The sequence below is a fragment of the Lampris incognitus genome, chromosome 14 (genome assembly GCF_029633865.1).
Source record: "Lampris incognitus isolate fLamInc1 chromosome 14, fLamInc1.hap2, whole genome shotgun sequence".
NCBI classification, from domain to species: Eukaryota; Metazoa; Chordata; class Actinopteri; order Lampriformes; family Lampridae; genus Lampris; species Lampris incognitus.
In genome coordinates this window covers 19,073,850-19,091,936 of record NC_079224.1, presented here as the reverse complement: position 1 = coordinate 19,091,936, position 18,087 = coordinate 19,073,850, and the positions used below count along the sequence as shown (strand labels likewise).

General features: G+C 42.9%; 1 protein-coding gene across 1 annotated transcript; it reads left to right on the top strand.

Annotated features, from left to right (window-relative positions):
- The first annotated feature begins 424 nt into the window (after positions 1–424).
- xirp1 (xin actin binding repeat containing 1) lies at positions 425–17,833 on the top strand. The gene is made up of 10 exons (XM_056293812.1): positions 425–452; positions 902–1,046; positions 1,206–1,260; positions 1,382–1,672; positions 3,931–3,997; positions 5,328–5,477; positions 8,214–8,365; positions 8,653–8,694; positions 10,469–15,676; positions 15,908–17,833. Exons 2-10 carry the CDS (start codon positions 937–939, stop codon positions 17,606–17,608), a joined length of 7,776 nt encoding a protein of 2,591 aa, XP_056149787.1. The 5' UTR covers positions 425–452; positions 902–936; the 3' UTR covers positions 17,609–17,833.
- The last annotated feature ends 254 nt before the right edge of the window (positions 17,834–18,087 follow it).

The following is an 18,087-nucleotide window of genomic DNA, read 5'->3' as shown; positions in this document are numbered from 1 at the left end:
TCTCTCTCTCTCTCTCTCTCTCTCTCTCAATATTCGTGATGCCAATTTGTTACACACATTTTTGACTGTCATTAGTGTTGATATAATCATACAGTGATTACTGTTCCTTTATCAGATGGATACTGACACAAACACGCACACGCACACACACAAGGGTAGAAATAAGGGACAGCTTATGTGGGATCGTCAGTTAGGTTTGGGAGCACAGAGGTGTTGCAGCTTTGTACCCACTGCAATGAAAAGATGCAAGATTGCAAGTTGGAAGTTTCATACGGTATCAGAGGTTTCGTGGGTAATAACTAGACGGGTATCAGACATCCGGGAGTCTTGAATTACAGGGTGCTAGAAAGGACTTTGGCCCCTGAGAAGTGCTGTGTCTTGTGAGAAATGCTCTTTAATCACAAGTCAACAGTGAAGACGGGAATGCACAGGGCGACCTCTTCTTCTCTCAGGTATGGAGTTTAATATATTTTGATGTAAAAAATGGCATAAACTTGAACTGAAATCAGCACGCTGTGCCTGTAGTGTAGCTTGCACCTGTGGGATGTTTAAATGGCTGTGATTCACCTGCAAAAGCCTGATCTTCCAGATTAAGTTTGGGGAGATGTTTTGATAATGAGAACTTATCGCATAAGGGCAATGAAGGAGAATGTGACAACAAAGTGCACACTTGCTACAATCAACGTTATTCAATACATTATCTAGCTTATTATACACATTTTCTGTGCTGCGGTGTTTAGTTTATTACCAAAGCACAAGGACTTGTAAACATTAACAGGGTCATATGACAGACAGACTGTGTCCCAAACTGCTGCATAGTAACACAAATATTTTCATACACAGTCTAAATTAAACAATGTTACATTTTTTGTCACACTTTCCTGTGAACTCCAAAATTTAGATGCTGTTCAAGTGATTGCCACGCAGGCACGAACCATGAGAAGGAGTCAGTCGTTGAAGAGCTTGTCTGGGCTTCATGAAGACTCATGGGTCCAATCAGCGCTCACTCTTCGGGACAGGAAGTCCGTTTTACAGCTAGTGCAACAGTCAGTAAAGGAACACCTATTGATACATACAGCATACATGAAGATCCCTATACATGTCCATATACTGGAGATATATCTACGTATATGTATCTTCACCCTTTCAAATATGAACGTTTTTGACAGTGTCACAGGCTAAAGTCATTACATGTTTGCTGACAGGTATCAAAGCTTTGGAGACTTGAGGGCCAGTGAAAAAGCGGAGCACAAACACCAGGTGGCACATCATTTTACTTCTCACTCATTTTCAGTGTTACCTGCCACTTGTTTTTTCTATTAATAATGCCATTAAAAGAAGCACCTGTACATCAATTAAGATGCCGCCCACTCTCCTATAGGTACCCGCAGTGGGCAGGAGATGGGAGAGCAGGGAGAACATAGATACCCTGGGGTCTGGGAGGGGTTTGCCTCTGTCCAGGTGTCGCTCCATGGACTGCCTCCCTCAGAGGGAAGCCTCGAGTACCAGTGCATTGCGTGCCCTGTTTGAGTCAAAGGCTGCGCGGCAGCAGGACTTTCCCAGCAGCCCTCGTCCCAGGAGCTCGTCAGCCATGAGCAGTAAGACAGCGCAAGAGTGCCGGCCAGTGGCTTGGAGAGGCCACAGCACCCCTATGCAGGACAAAACCACTGAGGTTTGTATTTGTGTGTGTGTGTGTGTGTGTGTGTGTGTGTGTGTGTGTGTGTGTGTGTGTGTGTTCTTGTTCAGTTATATTTGTGAGGACCAATTGGAGTCTGAACATAAGAATGAGGATTTTTTTTGTGTGAAGTGAAGACATTTTGGCTTGCCCTCACTTTGTCAATGGGCTGTTTTAAAATTAGGATTTGGGTTTAATGTTGAGGTTGGAATTACATTAGATTAAGGTCAGAGTAATAGCCACCTCATATGTTTTCATAATTTAGTAGGGTTAGAGGCTCAGGAATGAGTGTGGCCAGTGATGGTCCTCACAAGTATAAAAAAATAAACGTGTGTGCATTTGTGTTTTTATCATGCACGATTGCACGTGCGTATTCGCATTTGTGTGTAGTTGGATGCATGTGTGCGGGAGTAGATGCATGACTAATACTCAGACACCTCGCACTTTCCAAAGGGTTAAGTACGTATATTGCACTCTGCTCTGGTTCTCCTCCCATCTCTTGGAGAAGAGCTTTTCTGTGTCGCTTGGTCCCCAACACGTCTGAAACTGCTGCTCATTCCTGTGATGTGCATCAGGTTCTGTCTTGGGTCCTATATTATTTGCTTTGTATATGCTTCCATGGTCATATTATTAGCAAACTTAAAGGGATCTCATATCACTGTTACGCGGATGATATTCAGCTGTATGTCACTTTTAAGCCTGATTAAGACTGACAAACTGTCTGTTTTGCACAATTGTCTGACTGCCATTAAGGACTGGATGGCTAACAACCTTTTGTAGTTAAATGCAGGTAAGACTGAGGTCCTCATCATTGCTTCACATAGTATAGCTTCCAAGGTTGCTCAGTGTATTGGTCTCTTTCTTCAGCTGTACAGTCTAATCTTAGAAATCTCAGTGTTACATTTGATCGGTCCATTTACTCGATCGTCATGTTAAGTCATTGACCCATACATGTTTCCTCCATTTAAGAAACACTGCCAAACTCAGGTCTGTTATATCACAACCGGAGTGAGAGATGATCATTCACGTTTTCATATCATCCCAGCTGGACTAGCGCAATTCCCTTTTCACCCGCCTCAGCAAGTCATCCCTGGACCATCTACAAATGGTCCAAAATGCTACTACAAGGCTGTCGCAGGTCCAGCAGGACGACTCATATCACACTCATCTTATCTTCTTTACACTTGCTTCCCATCAAGTTTAGCATTCATTTTAAAGTTTCTGTTTTCACATATGAAGCCCTGCATGGTTAGACCCCTGTGTACATCTGCGACCTGCTCCATCTATAACACAAGTAGGTCCTTTTTTGGGGGGGGGGGTTTCCCCACTTTTTCTCCCCAATTGTGCTTGGCCAATGACCCTATTTTCCAAGCCGTCCTGGCCACTGCTCCACACCCTCTACTGAGCCGGGGAGGGCTGCAGACTACCACATGCTTCCTCTGACACATGTGGAGTCGCCAGCCGCTTATTTTCACCTGACAGTGAGGAGTTTTGCCAGGGGGACGTAGCGCGTGGGAGGATCACACTATTCCCCCCAGCTCCCCCTTCCTCCTGAACAGGCGTCCCACCGACCAGAGGAGGTGCTAGTGCAGCGACTAGTACACATACCCACATCCGGCTTCCCATCCGCAGATACGGGCCAACTGTGTCTGTAGGGATGCCTGACCAAGCCAGAGGTAACATGGGGATTTGAACCAGTGATCCCCATGTTGGTAGGCAACAGAACAGACCACTACGCTACCCGGACGCCCCAGTCAGTAGGTCTTCTGACCAGGGCAAACTGGTTGTCCCTCGGTCTCGGCTGAAAACAAAAGGTGATGGTGCCTTTGACGTTGTGGCTCCAACACTGTGGAATGCTCTTCCTATAGACATACAACCTGCGGTCTCTGTTGACGCCTTTAAAAAGCAGCCGAAGACTCATTTAGTCAGACTGGTCTTTGTCTCGCCTCGTGCTGTCTAGTGTTTGTAATTTTGCTTGTTTTTAAGGTCTTTTGTTGCTTATGTTTCATTGTTTGTCTCTTTTTTTAACTGTTTTTATGCTTATTTTTAACAATTTTACTCTTGTGAAGCACTTTGTGACCGCTCTCTGTGAAAGGTGCTATACTAAATAAACTTTACTTATTTACTTGCTTACTTACTTACTCTGTGCATATTTCTTCGAATTGCACTTTCTAAGAGCACTGACTGCAGCAAGTGACTCTCAAAACTAAATCATTTGCAATTGTATTGTGTTCTGTCATTTCACTTTTACCCAGGTGGAAAGGCAAAATAATGGAAGTGGACTCATGGATTCTCACGCCAGAGCATCCAGATACTCACACGGTGAGTAGTGCTATTGAAATAAATGCTTATGCTCTCTGTGACATGTGATAGGGCAGGAGAGAGCAGTGAGGATTTGGAGCCAGGGTTCACTCAAACACATGAAGTCGCTGCATGTTCTGGTGCGACACTGTAAAAACACCTGAGCTCAGACTGTAAGACAAATCAGTGTTTATCAAGCCCTTTCCTTGTCAAAAATGGCTAATTTTACTTCCACTAGATGTCAAGATTTTATGGGTAATTTAAAGCCTCTTGAATGAGGACACAACCACCAATCCCGTTGGCACATACTACAGTTTGAGAATGGTGCCAAAGTCAAGCCTTATAACAAGGCCATCTACTTACAATCATCAAGTGAATCTATTCCAAGGCCCTACTGAGCGAGTATGTCAGAGCCATGGCATCCAGGATTTTAGAATATCTCCATGTAATCCAGTCAGTGGGGTTTTGAGTACCATGAGTAAGGACAGAGAGAGTATGGTAAATAGTGACCCCTGTTCTTTGGCCCTGGAAGTCAGTGGGAGATAGCTATATAAAGACGATATGGTCGTGTAGATGCATAACTATGTATTTGGCCCACATGCTTAAGATAGGACTGATGGCACTGCTGACAGTCTTGACCATGATACAGACCTTGGCAGTCTGTGCCATACCTCTACTTCCTAGAGGTGACGTAGACCCATAGATCCAACGTATCATATCGTCTTCCACACTTTGAGCGTGTGATGTGTCTAACAGTTCGGGATTGGTCCACCAACAGAAGAATTACTCACTTTGTAATATGAGCGGATATTCTGAATTCCTGCTACTGGTTGAACTAACCTGGCTTATTGACAACACTAGCAACAGATACCAAATCACAGTGTGCTTTCCTAAATCATCTGCAGTAACATGGAAATACTTCAGACACAAATTAGGTTGAAACCACTGCAAAAGCGCAGTTGAAGACTATTCATAATCCGTTATTACATACATAACATCTATTTCCAATTGGTTTATGCTGTTGCGCAAAGATTCTTTGGCAGTCTTAGCGCTTTACCAAATTACCAAAATAGAGCCACCGATGAGTTACTCAATGTCTTTTCCGCTTCTTACTCACCGAGTACTTCACAGCAAGGTCCATCCCAGTGCCCATTATAGAGGGTGACAATGTAGGTATGGGAATGGGGGGGTGGGGGGTGCCCCTGTCCCCCGGTAAACTGACTGAAGTGACTCAGTCGAGTAGCTGCTGTCAGCCACCCTCCCAAAATAGCAAAACTCACCCATTGGGGCAGCGGGTCTGATAAAAATCAGCTGTCACAAAGGCTAGCGGACTAGAACGAGACGCAGTGAGCTGACAGGCAGAGAGGGGCACTGACAGAGACCCACACAGAGTCAAACAACACAGGGGCTGCTAGGGACAATATTGGAGCTTCCTCCAACACAGAACCCAGAACTGAATCATACCACCAAGCAACTGCGGACTACGCTAAAAAGCACTTTTGTGAGTATTATCAATTAATCCTGGGAGAATAATGAATCAAATAATATAGCGATAACGGGGGCCGACATTATTATAATCGAAGATTGCAGTTCTGTTAGTACTGCTGAGCTGTCTGTCTGATACACCGATTCACATCTGGTGGATAAATTGAAAGAATGTAGACCGCAGTGGATCCTTTTCAATTTTTTTGATTTTTTTTTTTTGACAAAACTGTTTCCTGCAAAGTGACGCTAACCTTTCAAACTGTGCCAGTACACTGTGTTGCTGGTTAGACGAAACCGATGGAAAACAAAGGATTAAAAAAAAGGCTTATTGACCTTTTTTTTGTTTAAAGGGATGACAGATATTGTAATCCTCATTTTGTCATTGTTAATAAGGATGCACATTATCCGAGCTGTCTCGAGTCACATATTTAAGTGTCTCCACCGTATCCTTTAGCAGGAATCTTTATGATGTCCTAAGTGTCTATCTTTTTTCGAACCGCTAATCCCTAGATATGTCAGGAATGGGAGGTCAAAGATCAAGATGAACCAATCACAGTCTTTCTCTCCATCTTGCTGCCGAAGCACTTAATTTAGGCAGGGAGAGGCACAGCACATATTATTGTAAAATTAAGAAGATGATGAAGAGAAAGTCAAAACATCTCGATCTTTTATAAATACTGAAAGATTGTTTTTCACTCGGGTTTTGTCGTGATAATTAATGGCCGTTGCTTTGTGCTGATTTGTGTTGTCTTTGGGGGGTCTACGTCTCCGGGCTAAGGGACACTTTTGGCTTGGAGGTTTTCATTACAGTCTGTGAATGTGGCCGTAATCACAAACAGCTGATGATAGTGAAGGTGGTGGTGAAGAACAAATACCAGCTGTATTTCTCCGATCATTTGGACAGCTGTCGGCAGCCCGAAAAGCCCTCACGTTGCTGTGCCTGTAATAGCTCTTCTCCATTCCAGCGATGGGGAGAATACAGACACTCGGGGGAAATCACCCAAGCCTTAGAAGAAGTCAGCAGACATTGCTCACTGCTTCACAAAGTCCTCGAGGATGAGGTGGCTAAACAAAGGCTCACGAATCGGATTTTACGTCGGATACACTAACATTGAATTTGGTCTGGAAAAAAAAGAGAAGAGAATCAGCAGAAGTTAATTTACAATTTAGACCAGAAGTTTTGCTTTTCATGAGTCCATTTTCATGTTGTATAAACTCGTTGTTAAAGTTGCTGATGGATATTTTATCATCTCTAATCGGTGATGCGGTGGTGACCGTACTGTAATAAAAGCGATGAGGCTGACCGCTCCGTTCTCTGGGTACAACTTCAACAACACTCGCATGTTGCTCTGTTGCCTCATTCTGTCTGTTCATCCAGCTATGAAAATAGTTTAAGTCCAGACTCGTGAGAGGCGCCTGCTTGTTGGTCCATCCCTTTGTCCCGGGAGAGCTTACTATGTGAAACAGGAGGTGTGTTATTTAAATCTGGACATTAGTTACAGCTGGTTGGCCCATGCAGCAGGCTGGGCTGCTGATCTATCAAAGGAAGGCTTAATGTTTCCTGTTTTGACTCATGACGAGTTTCAGCTCGTCCCATGGTTTGTTGTTCACATATCCCTTGCAATAGTCATACATTTGAATTGATTTCTCTCTCAAATCTAAAAAAAAAGAAAAAAAAGCAACTGTAATGAACGTTTTTAGAACGTTTCATTGTTTTCACAAATACCCTGCACAATTACTTTTTTTCTCCATGGGATTATCACTTATTATTTCCATGGACTGCAGCTACGTGCTAAATAATGCACACCTACTTTTAGCCAACTGGCATCGTTTTCACATTTTCCACGGGGTCAGGCCGTGACATTCCTCTGGTCAGGTGTTGACGGCTTGATGGCAGGGAGCTCACAGAAACAATGTGCAAACAATCGAGGTCCCTACAGCTGAGCTAGCAGTTGCTGTTGTTTTTTTTTTTCTTCTTCTGGGGCTTCACGGTCAGTCCATGGCACGCTGTTTGTTGAGGATCTTAGACAACTGGCAGGGTTTGCAGGGTTGTTTATCTTGTCAGCCGCCGCCATCAAAAGATCCGTCAATGGACTTGCATGTAACAACGACAGTCAAATAAACATTAAGAGTTAACCCTGATTTACTCAATACCAGCAAACAGGTCCCCAGATCTTCAGTAACACGCAGTCCACTTTAGAGAGAGTGCCAAATAGGTCGTGTTGCAGATGACATAGTTCCTGCATGCCGCCAAGAACAACAATAGTACCCAGATAAGAGACTCTCCAACATCTCTATAAATGCACACACTGTTATCATTAAACTTGTTGCTGACACCACACATGTTTTACTGACACTGTGCTTTGAATATCCCAGTCCTTTCAACACAAATGTGGGTCAAATCCTCTTCTATTCACTGCTGTGCAAACTGGCAGAAGGATGTTCTGTTAAAACCATGAAGTTTTTTTTCAAACTCTCATCTCCTTTTAACCCTATCATTAGCTATGACTATACACATATATTTTCAGTTTCATTTCATAAAAGCCTTTGTTTTCCCTGCTGTTCTAGACCAAAAGTTAAGGTTTCTGAATATAACTTTATCTCTGGGTCACTGATTTGTATTGATGCTGAAACATTCTTTTTTTTTAACTTTAGATGGATTGGTTGTGAACCGTTAGTTATTGTTGTGCTCATTATCATCATGGTTCATATTATTGCATGTCTTAGATTTGTATTGTCTGCTCGCTTGCAGACGACAGGAGGAGTCCACAGTCAACTTACGGAGACGCCCAAACAAGACCAGGTCGAGACAGGAGCGTCGGTTCTGGCTCAGTGAAAGACAGATCAGCTCTCTACCTGTCAAGGGTGTCAGCCAAAGACTCCACAGGAGGTTCAACACAGCCAGTGAGTTCCTGGCATGCCTCCCATTCCTCCCCACACACTGTAGTCAAGTGCTCAGACAAGGGAATGTCCACTATTCTCATGGACAATGGGAGCTAGTCAACCTTTTGTGCTATAAATCTGTTGCACACAGTAAAAGCAGAGCACAGAGAACAGATGTGGTACAAAAGAAATATAGAACTATGTGGAACATAATGTGAATCAACAGTTGCTTAATGTGTATGACAGGTTTCTGTGGATTTCGCTGATATCTAAAAACTACTTTGTTTATTCATGCTGTTGTTGATTAGGAGTTCATTGGTGCTTCAGGACAGAGGGCTAAATCCAGCAAGGTAATGTCTGCAGTCTACTTATCATCCCTGAGACTAGTGTGGGTACTTTTAGATGTGTGCTGTGGTGTTTGCTTTTACCAAGCTCCCATGATCCTAAATACACATAACTTTTTTTATTCTTTTACCAAAAACACTAAACATAACTATGATGCCATACAGAAGCATTCATCTCTAGTTGTAAAGTATGATTAAAAAAGCCTTTCTGGGGCATCCGGATGGCGTAGCAGTCTATTCTGTTGTCTACCAATAAGGGGATCACCAGTTTGAATCCCTGTGTTACTTCCGGCTTGGTCGGGCATCCCTACAAACACATTTGGCTGTGTCTGCACGTAGGAAGCCAGATATGGGTGTGTCTTGGTTGCTGCACTGGCGCCTCCTTTGGTCAGTCGGGGCGCCTGTTCGGGGGAGAGGGGGAACTGGGGGGAATAGCGTGATCCTCCCATGCACTACATCCCCCTGGTGAAACGCCTCACTGTCAGGTGAAAAGAAGCGACTGGTGACTTCACATGTACCGGACGAAGCAAGTGGTAGTCTGCAGCCCTCCCCGGATCGGCAGAGGGGGTGGAGCAGCGACCGGGACAGCTCGGAAGAGTGGGGTAATTGGCCGGATAATATTGTGGAGAAAAGGGGGGGGAAAGCCAAAAAAAAAGCCTTTCTGGGGGCGTGGTGTAGCGAGTGGTATAGCGGTCTATTCCGTTGCCTACCAACACAGGGATTGCCGATTCGAATCCCCGTGTTATCTTTGGCTTGGTCGGGCGTCCCTACAGACATAACTGGCTAGTGGGAAGCCGGATGTGGGTATGTGTCCTGGTCGCTGCACTAGCGCCTCCTCTGGTCGGTCGGGGTGTCTGTTAGGGGGGGAGGGGGAACTGGGAGGAATAGCGTGATCCCCACATGCTATGTCCCCCTGGTGAAACTCTTCACTGTCGGGTGAAAAGAAGCGGCTGGTGATGCCACATGTATTGGAGGAGACGTGTGGTAGTCTGCAGTTCTCCCCGGCTCGGCAGAGGGGGTGGAGCAGAGATCGGGACGGCTCGGAAGAGGGGTAATTGACCGGATACAATTGGGGAGGGAAAAAAAAGGGGGGGGGGCAAAAAAAAAGGCTTTCTGGGGCCACCAGTGATAATAGTATTCTTTTTAAAACAATGCAGGGACCCCTTTTTTAATAACAGCAAAAACACAATTAAAAAATAACAGCTGTTAACTCACTTTATAATATTGATAATGATATGATATCAATATATATAACCAATTTCTATGCACTAATTCAAATCTAAATTAACAATTGGTATGTGATAACAAATGGTAAACAGTATATGTCACAATATGCATCAAAACATTATATAGTATAGCATAGTAATTTAAATAGTACTATGATTGAAAAAAAAATTCCTTTACAACTTAATATGTGAGACTTTGTAAATGTCACTCTCTATATATCCAGAAGTTTGATTTTCTAGACATTTTTTTTGGGGGGGGATAATATAATAAGATTTAATTCACATTGATGGCCACACTCAAAACTTGCCTTGAATTCAGTGATTTGTGCAGTACTTACTAACAGATTTGAAGTGTTCACTAACCCTGGAGTAACTGAAGATGGTGTGCTGTGACAAAAAAAAATTCAAGCAAGCACAGAAAAAGGTAATGTATGGCTTCACTTGCTAATTGCATGACAATCTAACGTTTTTTCATTTATCCTACTAATATTGTGTTGGATGACTGAATAGTGACAGTAACACAACCTCCTCCCATTTCTGTTTTTCTTTTCAAGATGGCCAATGTAACCAGAAAAATCACAGTTTCAGACACTTCTCACGATGAAGATGACCTGCCTCTCCCCCCACCTCCCCTCGTACCAACCAGACCCCTCGACTATGAGGGGCCTTCGTCACCCATTGGCCTCCCTATGCCTCCACCCAAAGAAAGCTTCTCAGCATTCTACCAGCAAAGACAGAAGAGTGAGCTGAAGAGGCTTTTCAAACACATTCATCCAGAGATGCGAGCCAACCTCGATGATGTTGTGGATGATGAGCTGGTAGAGACGATGCAGTCAGAGATCACCCAAGCAGCAGATGCAGGGTATCACGGTGAGGTACAATCCATGAGGTGGATCTTCGAGAACTGGACTCTGGACAACATTGGGGATCCCCATGCAACCAAAAAGCTGCTGCATGAGGAGGACCTCAAAGGTGGAGATGTTAGGGGCACCTCCTCCATGTTTGAGCATATTGACAGTACCCAACCAACTTCAGGTGCATTCATTCAGAGGCAGCCTTCCATCAGAGGGGATGTTAGAACATCGACATGGTTATTTGAGACCCAGCCCATGGATGCCTTAAATAAACTGAGAAGAGATGAAGGGGAATTGGTTGAAGCAGTGTTAAAAGAACCTATCGAGAGAGGAGATGTGAGAGGGGCTCGGCTGCTCTTCGAGTCCAAGTCACTGAGTAACTTGGGGCGCTGCGACTCCATTGAAGACCACAGTTTTCTGAAACTTAAGTCTGAGCTCCAGGAACAGAAGGGAGGTGTTGAGAAGACTGTGAAACTCTTCCAGACAGAACCTTGCTGTGCCATCGCAGATAAAAGTGGCAATATCCATGAGATTAAGTCCATTTGCAGAGAGGAAATCAGGAGCGACAACATCAGCACTGCACGTTGGCTCTTTGAAACCCAGCCTTTGGACATCATTAATAAGGGAACTGATGGAGTGAAAATTATTCGGGGTATATCATTGGAAGAGGGCCAGAGTGGAGGTGTTGCTAGAAAGAAGTGGTTGTTTGAGACACAGCCATTTAACACAATACAAGAGGGCATGGAAGTGCCCAAATTTGAAGCAACTTTGGCTAGCTGCACTGGAGAGGCTGATGTTGAGAACAAAAGAAAGCTCTTCGAGACGCAGCCATTAGCAGCACTGAAAGGAGACTCAACAGAAACAGAAATGGCTTTGGAAAAGGAACAAATACTTGGGGGTGATGTCAAGACCTCACTGTGGCTGTTTGAAACTCAGCCTATGGAGTCCCTCAATGATAGCTGTGAAGTTGGACATTTGAAGAATATTACCCTCTCAGCTGATGAACAAGGAGCAGTAAAAGGCACAAAGCAAATTTTTGAAAATTACAGAGGCGAAAAAAGCACTGAAGTCAGACAGGAAGAGATTGAAAAGGGTGATGTTAAGTTATTCAAACATCTTTTTGAGACAATTCCTCTGAGCAAAATCACTCACTCCGATGAGGAATTAAATCAGAGCATGGTAGGCATTGCCACAGCAGGGAATGTGAAAGGTAACAAAGCACTGTTTGAGACAATCCCATTATATGCTATAAAAGACTGTTCAGGGAATCTCCATGAAGTCAAAACCGTCAGCCGAGAGGAGCACATCAAAGGAAATGTCCAAAACTACAAGTGGCTGTTTGAGACCAAGCCTTTTGACCAATTCGTAGAAATAAAAGGAAATGTTGAAGTAATCAAAGGCATCACCAGACAAGAGGATACAATGGGTGATGTCAAGATGGCAAAGTGGCTTTTTGAAACCCAAACAATCGATGACATCCATTCCAAGTTCAATCAGACAGATCAAAGTTCTTCCGTAGAGGAGGAAGAGTCTCGAAAAGGTGATGTGAAGACATGCAAATGGTTATTTGAAACACAACCAATGGACATTTTGTATGAGAAATCTGACAAAGTGCCTGACAAAGAAGCCATTGAAAATACCAATGTCAAATCCTTCACTTGGCTTTTTGAATCACAGCCTCTAGACAGCATTAAAGACAGTGAAGAACATAAGTTAAAGTTATGCGACACAGTACAGGATACTATAAAATCAGAGGTTGGTGTCAAAACAGTGAAGCATCTTTTTGAGACAGAAACTTTAGACAGAATAAGAAAGGATACAAGTACAGATCAAGATGTGACATATGTTAGCCAGGTGGACGTTCAGTCAGGAGATGTCTCACGGGTCAAAGAACTGTTTGAGTCCCAGTCCCTTGATGAAATAGGTTCAGAGACGACAACATCAACTGGTGAGGACAACCAAGGTGACCACATTCAGGGAGGGGCAGTTCATAAATTCACCTGGTTGTTTGAAAACTGTCCAATCAACACGATCAATGATAAGGACACCAATGAGGCAGACATGCACAGAGTCAGTGACATTGAGGGTGGTGATGTACACAACAAGAAATTTATATTTGAAACTTTCTCGTTGGACAAGATCCATGATCAGCCTCTGGAAATGGAGTCTATCTGTGTGGAAAAGCATGTGAGCAATGTGGACGTCAAGTCCAGCACCATGATGTTTGAGTCCCAGCCACTGTATGCAATCAGAGACAAGGAAGGACAATTTCATGAAGTCACTACTGTGAAGAAAGAGGAGGTAATGAGTGGTGATGTACGGGGAGCCAGGTGGATGTTTGAGACAAAGCCTCTTGATGCCATCAAGGCAGAAAATGAGGTTTATGTGATTCGAGCTGTCACCCAGGAAGACGTCAAGAAAGGGGACGTCAAATCGGCCAGATGGAAGTTTGAGACACAGCCTTTGGACTCCTTCACCAGCCAAGATGAGCCCTCTGTTGATGTTGTAGAGTGCTTGGGAAGCAGTAATGTGCAACTCAGTAAAGAGATCTTTGAATCTGACCAGTCAGCTAATAAAAAGTATGTGAGAATGGTTAGTGTTACTGATGTCCAACAAGGCGACGTCAGAACCTCCACCTGGCTCTTCGAAAATCAACCCATTGACAGCCTCAAAGGGGAACCTATGGAGCAAGGTATGGTAAATACTGTCCATAGGGAAGATGTCCAGAAGGGAGATGTGAAACGCTGTACTTGGCTGTTCGAATCACAACCTCTGGACAAGATCAAGGAATCTGATGACAGTTCAGTGCATGAAGTTCAAGAGGAGATTCCAAAAGTTGATGTGAAGAGTACAACTTGGCTATTTGAAACCACTCAGCTTGACAAAATTACAGTCAGCAATGTTACTGACACTCTATTGTATCTCCATCAACTGGCATATATTCACTCTAATGGCATCATAATAGAGGCAAATGAGATAAGGAATGTTAACATGGCAAAATATCAGCTTGACAGCAAAGAAGGTGTACTCATCCAGAAGGAGGAAGTTATCGAGGGGAACATCAGAAAGATTATGTTACAGTTATTATGCAGACCAAATCTAAAGCCCCAGATTACTCTTATCAGAGAAATGGAAAAGGGTAAAGTAAATACTACAGTGGTGGAGCTCCCAGTCGATCAGTCAACATCATGTATCAACCTGGAGGAGGATCAAAGAATACAAAACATTGTCGATACAATCGATACCATTCTTATTCCAAGTAAGGCTTTGAAAAGAGGAATCATAATGCAAGAGTCAGCAGGTGGAAAAGGAGAGATGGCTATTTACTCACTCATCTGTCAAAGTGAAATCAAAACAGAGAGTCCAGACATTGAAAGAGGAGATGTAAAGTCTACCATTGGAAATCTCTTGGCCACTGCTAGTAGTCAGAAGACTGCAACCTCATGTAGAATAGATGAAACTGAAAAAGTCAATGTGAATTTGTACAAAAGTTGCATTGAGAAAGGAGATCTGCAATACTTAAAGAGTCTTCAAACAGAAGCATCAGATGATGACGGAGATCCCATCCCTCTGGCTAAGGACAACATTGAAATATTTCAGGGAGATGTGAAAGAAGCAAAACGAAGTCTTTATGAGCAAAAAGAGCAAGTGGAGCGAACAATCTCTGATGTCTTGCCAGGGGATGTAAAGAACACCAAAAAGTTTTTCTCATCAGAGTGTTCCCACACTGTTGAAAACTGTATCCCAAAGGAAGACATAATTCGTGGGGATATCTCATCAGCAAAACAACAACTTGCAGTAAAGCAACCTGTAGTGGTAGAAAAAGAGGAGGTTGTGGCTGGTGACATCAAAGCAACACTGCAATCCTTAGAGCGTGCAAAGCAACAGAGCATGCATATGGAGCGTGAGGTCATCAAACCTGGGACTATCTATGACATGAACTTGTCTGCACAAACACCTGAAACAGAAGGAGGCCAAACACAAAAGGAGGAAATTATATCAGGAGATGTGAAAGCAGCTAAAAAATCCCTTGAAATGGCCAAGAGTCAAAGTATGCGTGTGGAGCGTCAAGTCATTGTCCCGGGAAAAATATACAACCTGAATGTCTCAGCAGATGAGCAAAGCTCCTCAACAGTGACACAGACTACATCGTCATCTTCCTCCAGAGACCAGCAGATCACAACGACTTATCAAAAGGTCAGTGATGAGGTGAAAGATCAGGAAACCCATGTGACATTTCAGGCTTGTCAACAACATGAAATGACACAAAGTACAGTTAGAGCCAATAATTGTACACAACAGTCACAGCCACCTATTCTTTTAAAATCTGAGTGTGATGGTAAGACAACAGAGGAAGAGACAGGAGCAGAAATTGTCAGAGGAGATGTGAAAGCAGCAATTAGGTCTCTGCAGAGTGCAGCAATGGAGCAGAAACTCCCAGACAAAGAGGATATTATAAGAGGTAACATGCAGTTGGCACTAAAATCCCTTGAGAAGTCTAGCGTAAATGTATCAAAGGGAGACTTTAAAGCTGCAATGATATACAGGAATTCAGGCAGAACTTGTTCAGGAAGCAGCAAGCCTGATCACAAGCAGTGTGTTATGGTATCTATGCCTTCATCTGACAATGAATTGTCTCCTTCGATTTCAGTAACTTGTGAAGAACAACCATCCCTTAAAACACAGAACACTACACCTGACCATGTAACGCTCTTGAATGGAAACTCAAAATCATCGTGTTCTGAAGGTATAGCACCTCCTCCACTCCCTCAAAAGTCACGTGAGAAACCCATGGACAAGAGGCCAGCTCTACCACCCAAGCCACAACAGATTAAACCAACAGGTCTTAATGAGCAATATATTATGCCACCTCCTTCCAAAGTCCTCCCTCACTCTATCAATGACTGTGTACAAGGTCCCTTGATTCCTCCAAAGTTAAAACAAAATAAAGATTCAACCTCTACAAAGAAGTCACCAGAGAGCAAAAATCATTGTAAAATTAATTTGCCAAAAAAAAAAACCTTGCACGAAACGTCAAATCAAGAATCTATTAATGAAAAGGTGCAAGGCTCTGGTCTCCCAGAGAGGGATCACGTGATGGGCACTTCTGAAACTTTTGCAAAGTACTCAAAAACTCAGGTAATTAAGATGGCCACAGATAATGCAGCAGAACCTGCAGGTAACATTTCAGATTGTCAATTTGATAAGAAATTAACAGCGCAAAACAACACTGAAGAGCAAATGGAGAGAAATGTGATACAGAAAATCAATGCAGCTGAGGAGATACAGATGTGCTGTCAGACTTATTCAGAAGATGGTAGACATGGAATAAACATGGGTTTTAAAGCTGCTCTACAGAACTTTGGGAAAAGTGACAGAAGTGCTGTGGACACGGTTCCAGTTTTGTCCAAGAAGACTAAAGTAAATGAAAAGGTTAGCCAAGAAAAGCAAACCTGCCAAACTGCTATACAAGAGAAATCAAAACCCCAAATTGCAAAAAAACAACAGTATAGCGACGAGATGCAAAAATCAGTCACCAATAATCTGGTTGAATCATGTCCTGTGCCCCAACAAATTCATGCTGAAGGAGAAACAAAGCCTGAGAATGAGGTTGTTCTCAGAAAGAGGAAAGTAAAGGAGACAGAGGATGAGAGGCGACAGAGACTCTCTGTTCACAAAGAGGAGATCATGAAAGGGAACGTGAAGGCAGCCATGGAGATCTTTGAGAATCTAAGGAAACGAGAAGAGCTAAAGATAATTCTGTCTCAAGTACAAGAGATAGAGGGAGAGACCAGCAATGTAGACGTTAGCTCCTTGAAGACTTTATTTGAGAACGTCCCTGCTTGGATAGTTTCTCCAAGTAGAAATGCTGGGCAAAGAAATAAAAAAGGGGAATTGAAGGTTGAAATAGAGACACAGGATGATGAAATAGAAAGTACCTCCTCAGTTGAGACTGCATTCGAAGATCTGGAAAAGGCAAGCAGGGAAATAATCATTCTTAAGGAACAGACTTTAGCCAAACTCCTTGATATTGAAGAGGCAATTAAAAAGGCTTTGTACTCAGTCTCCAATCTGAAATCTGAGGCTGATATTGCTGGGCTATCAGGACTGTTTGATGAATCGTTGAAATCTGAGCAAAGCTGCCACCCTACAAACAATATCAGGAAAATCAGTATTGTGTCTAGCAAGGTCAAAACAGAGCAAATTAAAGAGACACCTCAAGTGAATGTCAAAGAGGCTTTAGCATCAAGTCCTTCAAAACCAGAAGGTACACCCACACAGGTGAAAAATAAAACACTCATCAGACAGTCCAGTGCCCCATCCTCCCCGTCATTCATCTCCATCCACTCTGCTGCCAAAAAGCCCACAGAGCAATACAAGTCACTCACCTCCACAGCCAAGTCAAAAGGAGACGGAAATTCCCAAAGTCACCAAGGTAATGGTGATCTAGGCCAAACAACTGGAGCTGCTGAGTTCTCAAACAATTTTCACAACTCTGCATGTCCACAACGCAAGGTCAGTGTCCTTGAGGTGAAAGCTATTCCAGAGCCTCCTGCAGGAATATTTGGCACCAAGACTGTTAGTGAAACCTATGAAGAGACCGATGGATTTGGAAATACATTCGTTTCATCCAAAACATCAACATTTGTTACCAAGCACTCTGAGAGTAACTTGTCTGCATCGTTTGAAGTAGTTGGCAGTCCAGCTAGATATGAAGTAATGACATCCCCTTTGATGCGAAGGTCTAATCGCCCCTTTGTAGAAAATGTGCTGACCAATGCCAAGGAAGAAGGAACAGTTTTTGTAACATTTAGCCAACCAAAGACTGAAAAGCACTAAAATTAGTTTGGATGACTAATTATTTCTTTTATGTATTTATAATGTTTTCAATGCAAAAGTTATGTCACTTATGTCATATGAATAATTCATCTTCTTATGAAATCATGAGAATATGTCTTATGGATTTTATACTGTAACAATATAGTTAAATGTTATGTCCTTTTATTAAATCTCAGCAATATGGTGGATATATTTTGTTGTGTTAATGGCCAAATAATGGTCAAATATGCCTTTAATAAACATTAAAAGTTGTGTTTGAAAATAAGACACTATTTTACACTGGTTTATTACCAAAATAAATACATAAATAAGTATGAATGCATACATTTGTTATTCAATTAGATTAAAACGATTATGCTCTGCATTATTTTTCACGACCTATAATCATTAGGGGGCTCACAGTAACTCACCTCTACGGTGTGGATATAAAATACAAAATGCTCCAAGAGCGCCCTTCATTAACCAGACAAACCTTTTTC

Bases quoted from the DNA above. Each gene is read 5' to 3' on its own strand.
- xirp1 (XM_056293812.1), top strand. From the start codon at position 937: ATGAGAAGGAGTCAGTCGTTGAAGAGCTTGTCTGGGCTTCATGAAGAC. The intron at 5,478-8,213 runs GTGAGTATTATC...GCTCGCTTGCAG, and splicing joins CTACGCTAAAAAGCACTTTT to ACGACAGGAGGAGTCCACAG. The intron at 8,695-10,468 runs GTAATGTCTGCA...TTTCTTTTCAAG, and splicing joins AGAGGGCTAAATCCAGCAAG to ATGGCCAATGTAACCAGAAA.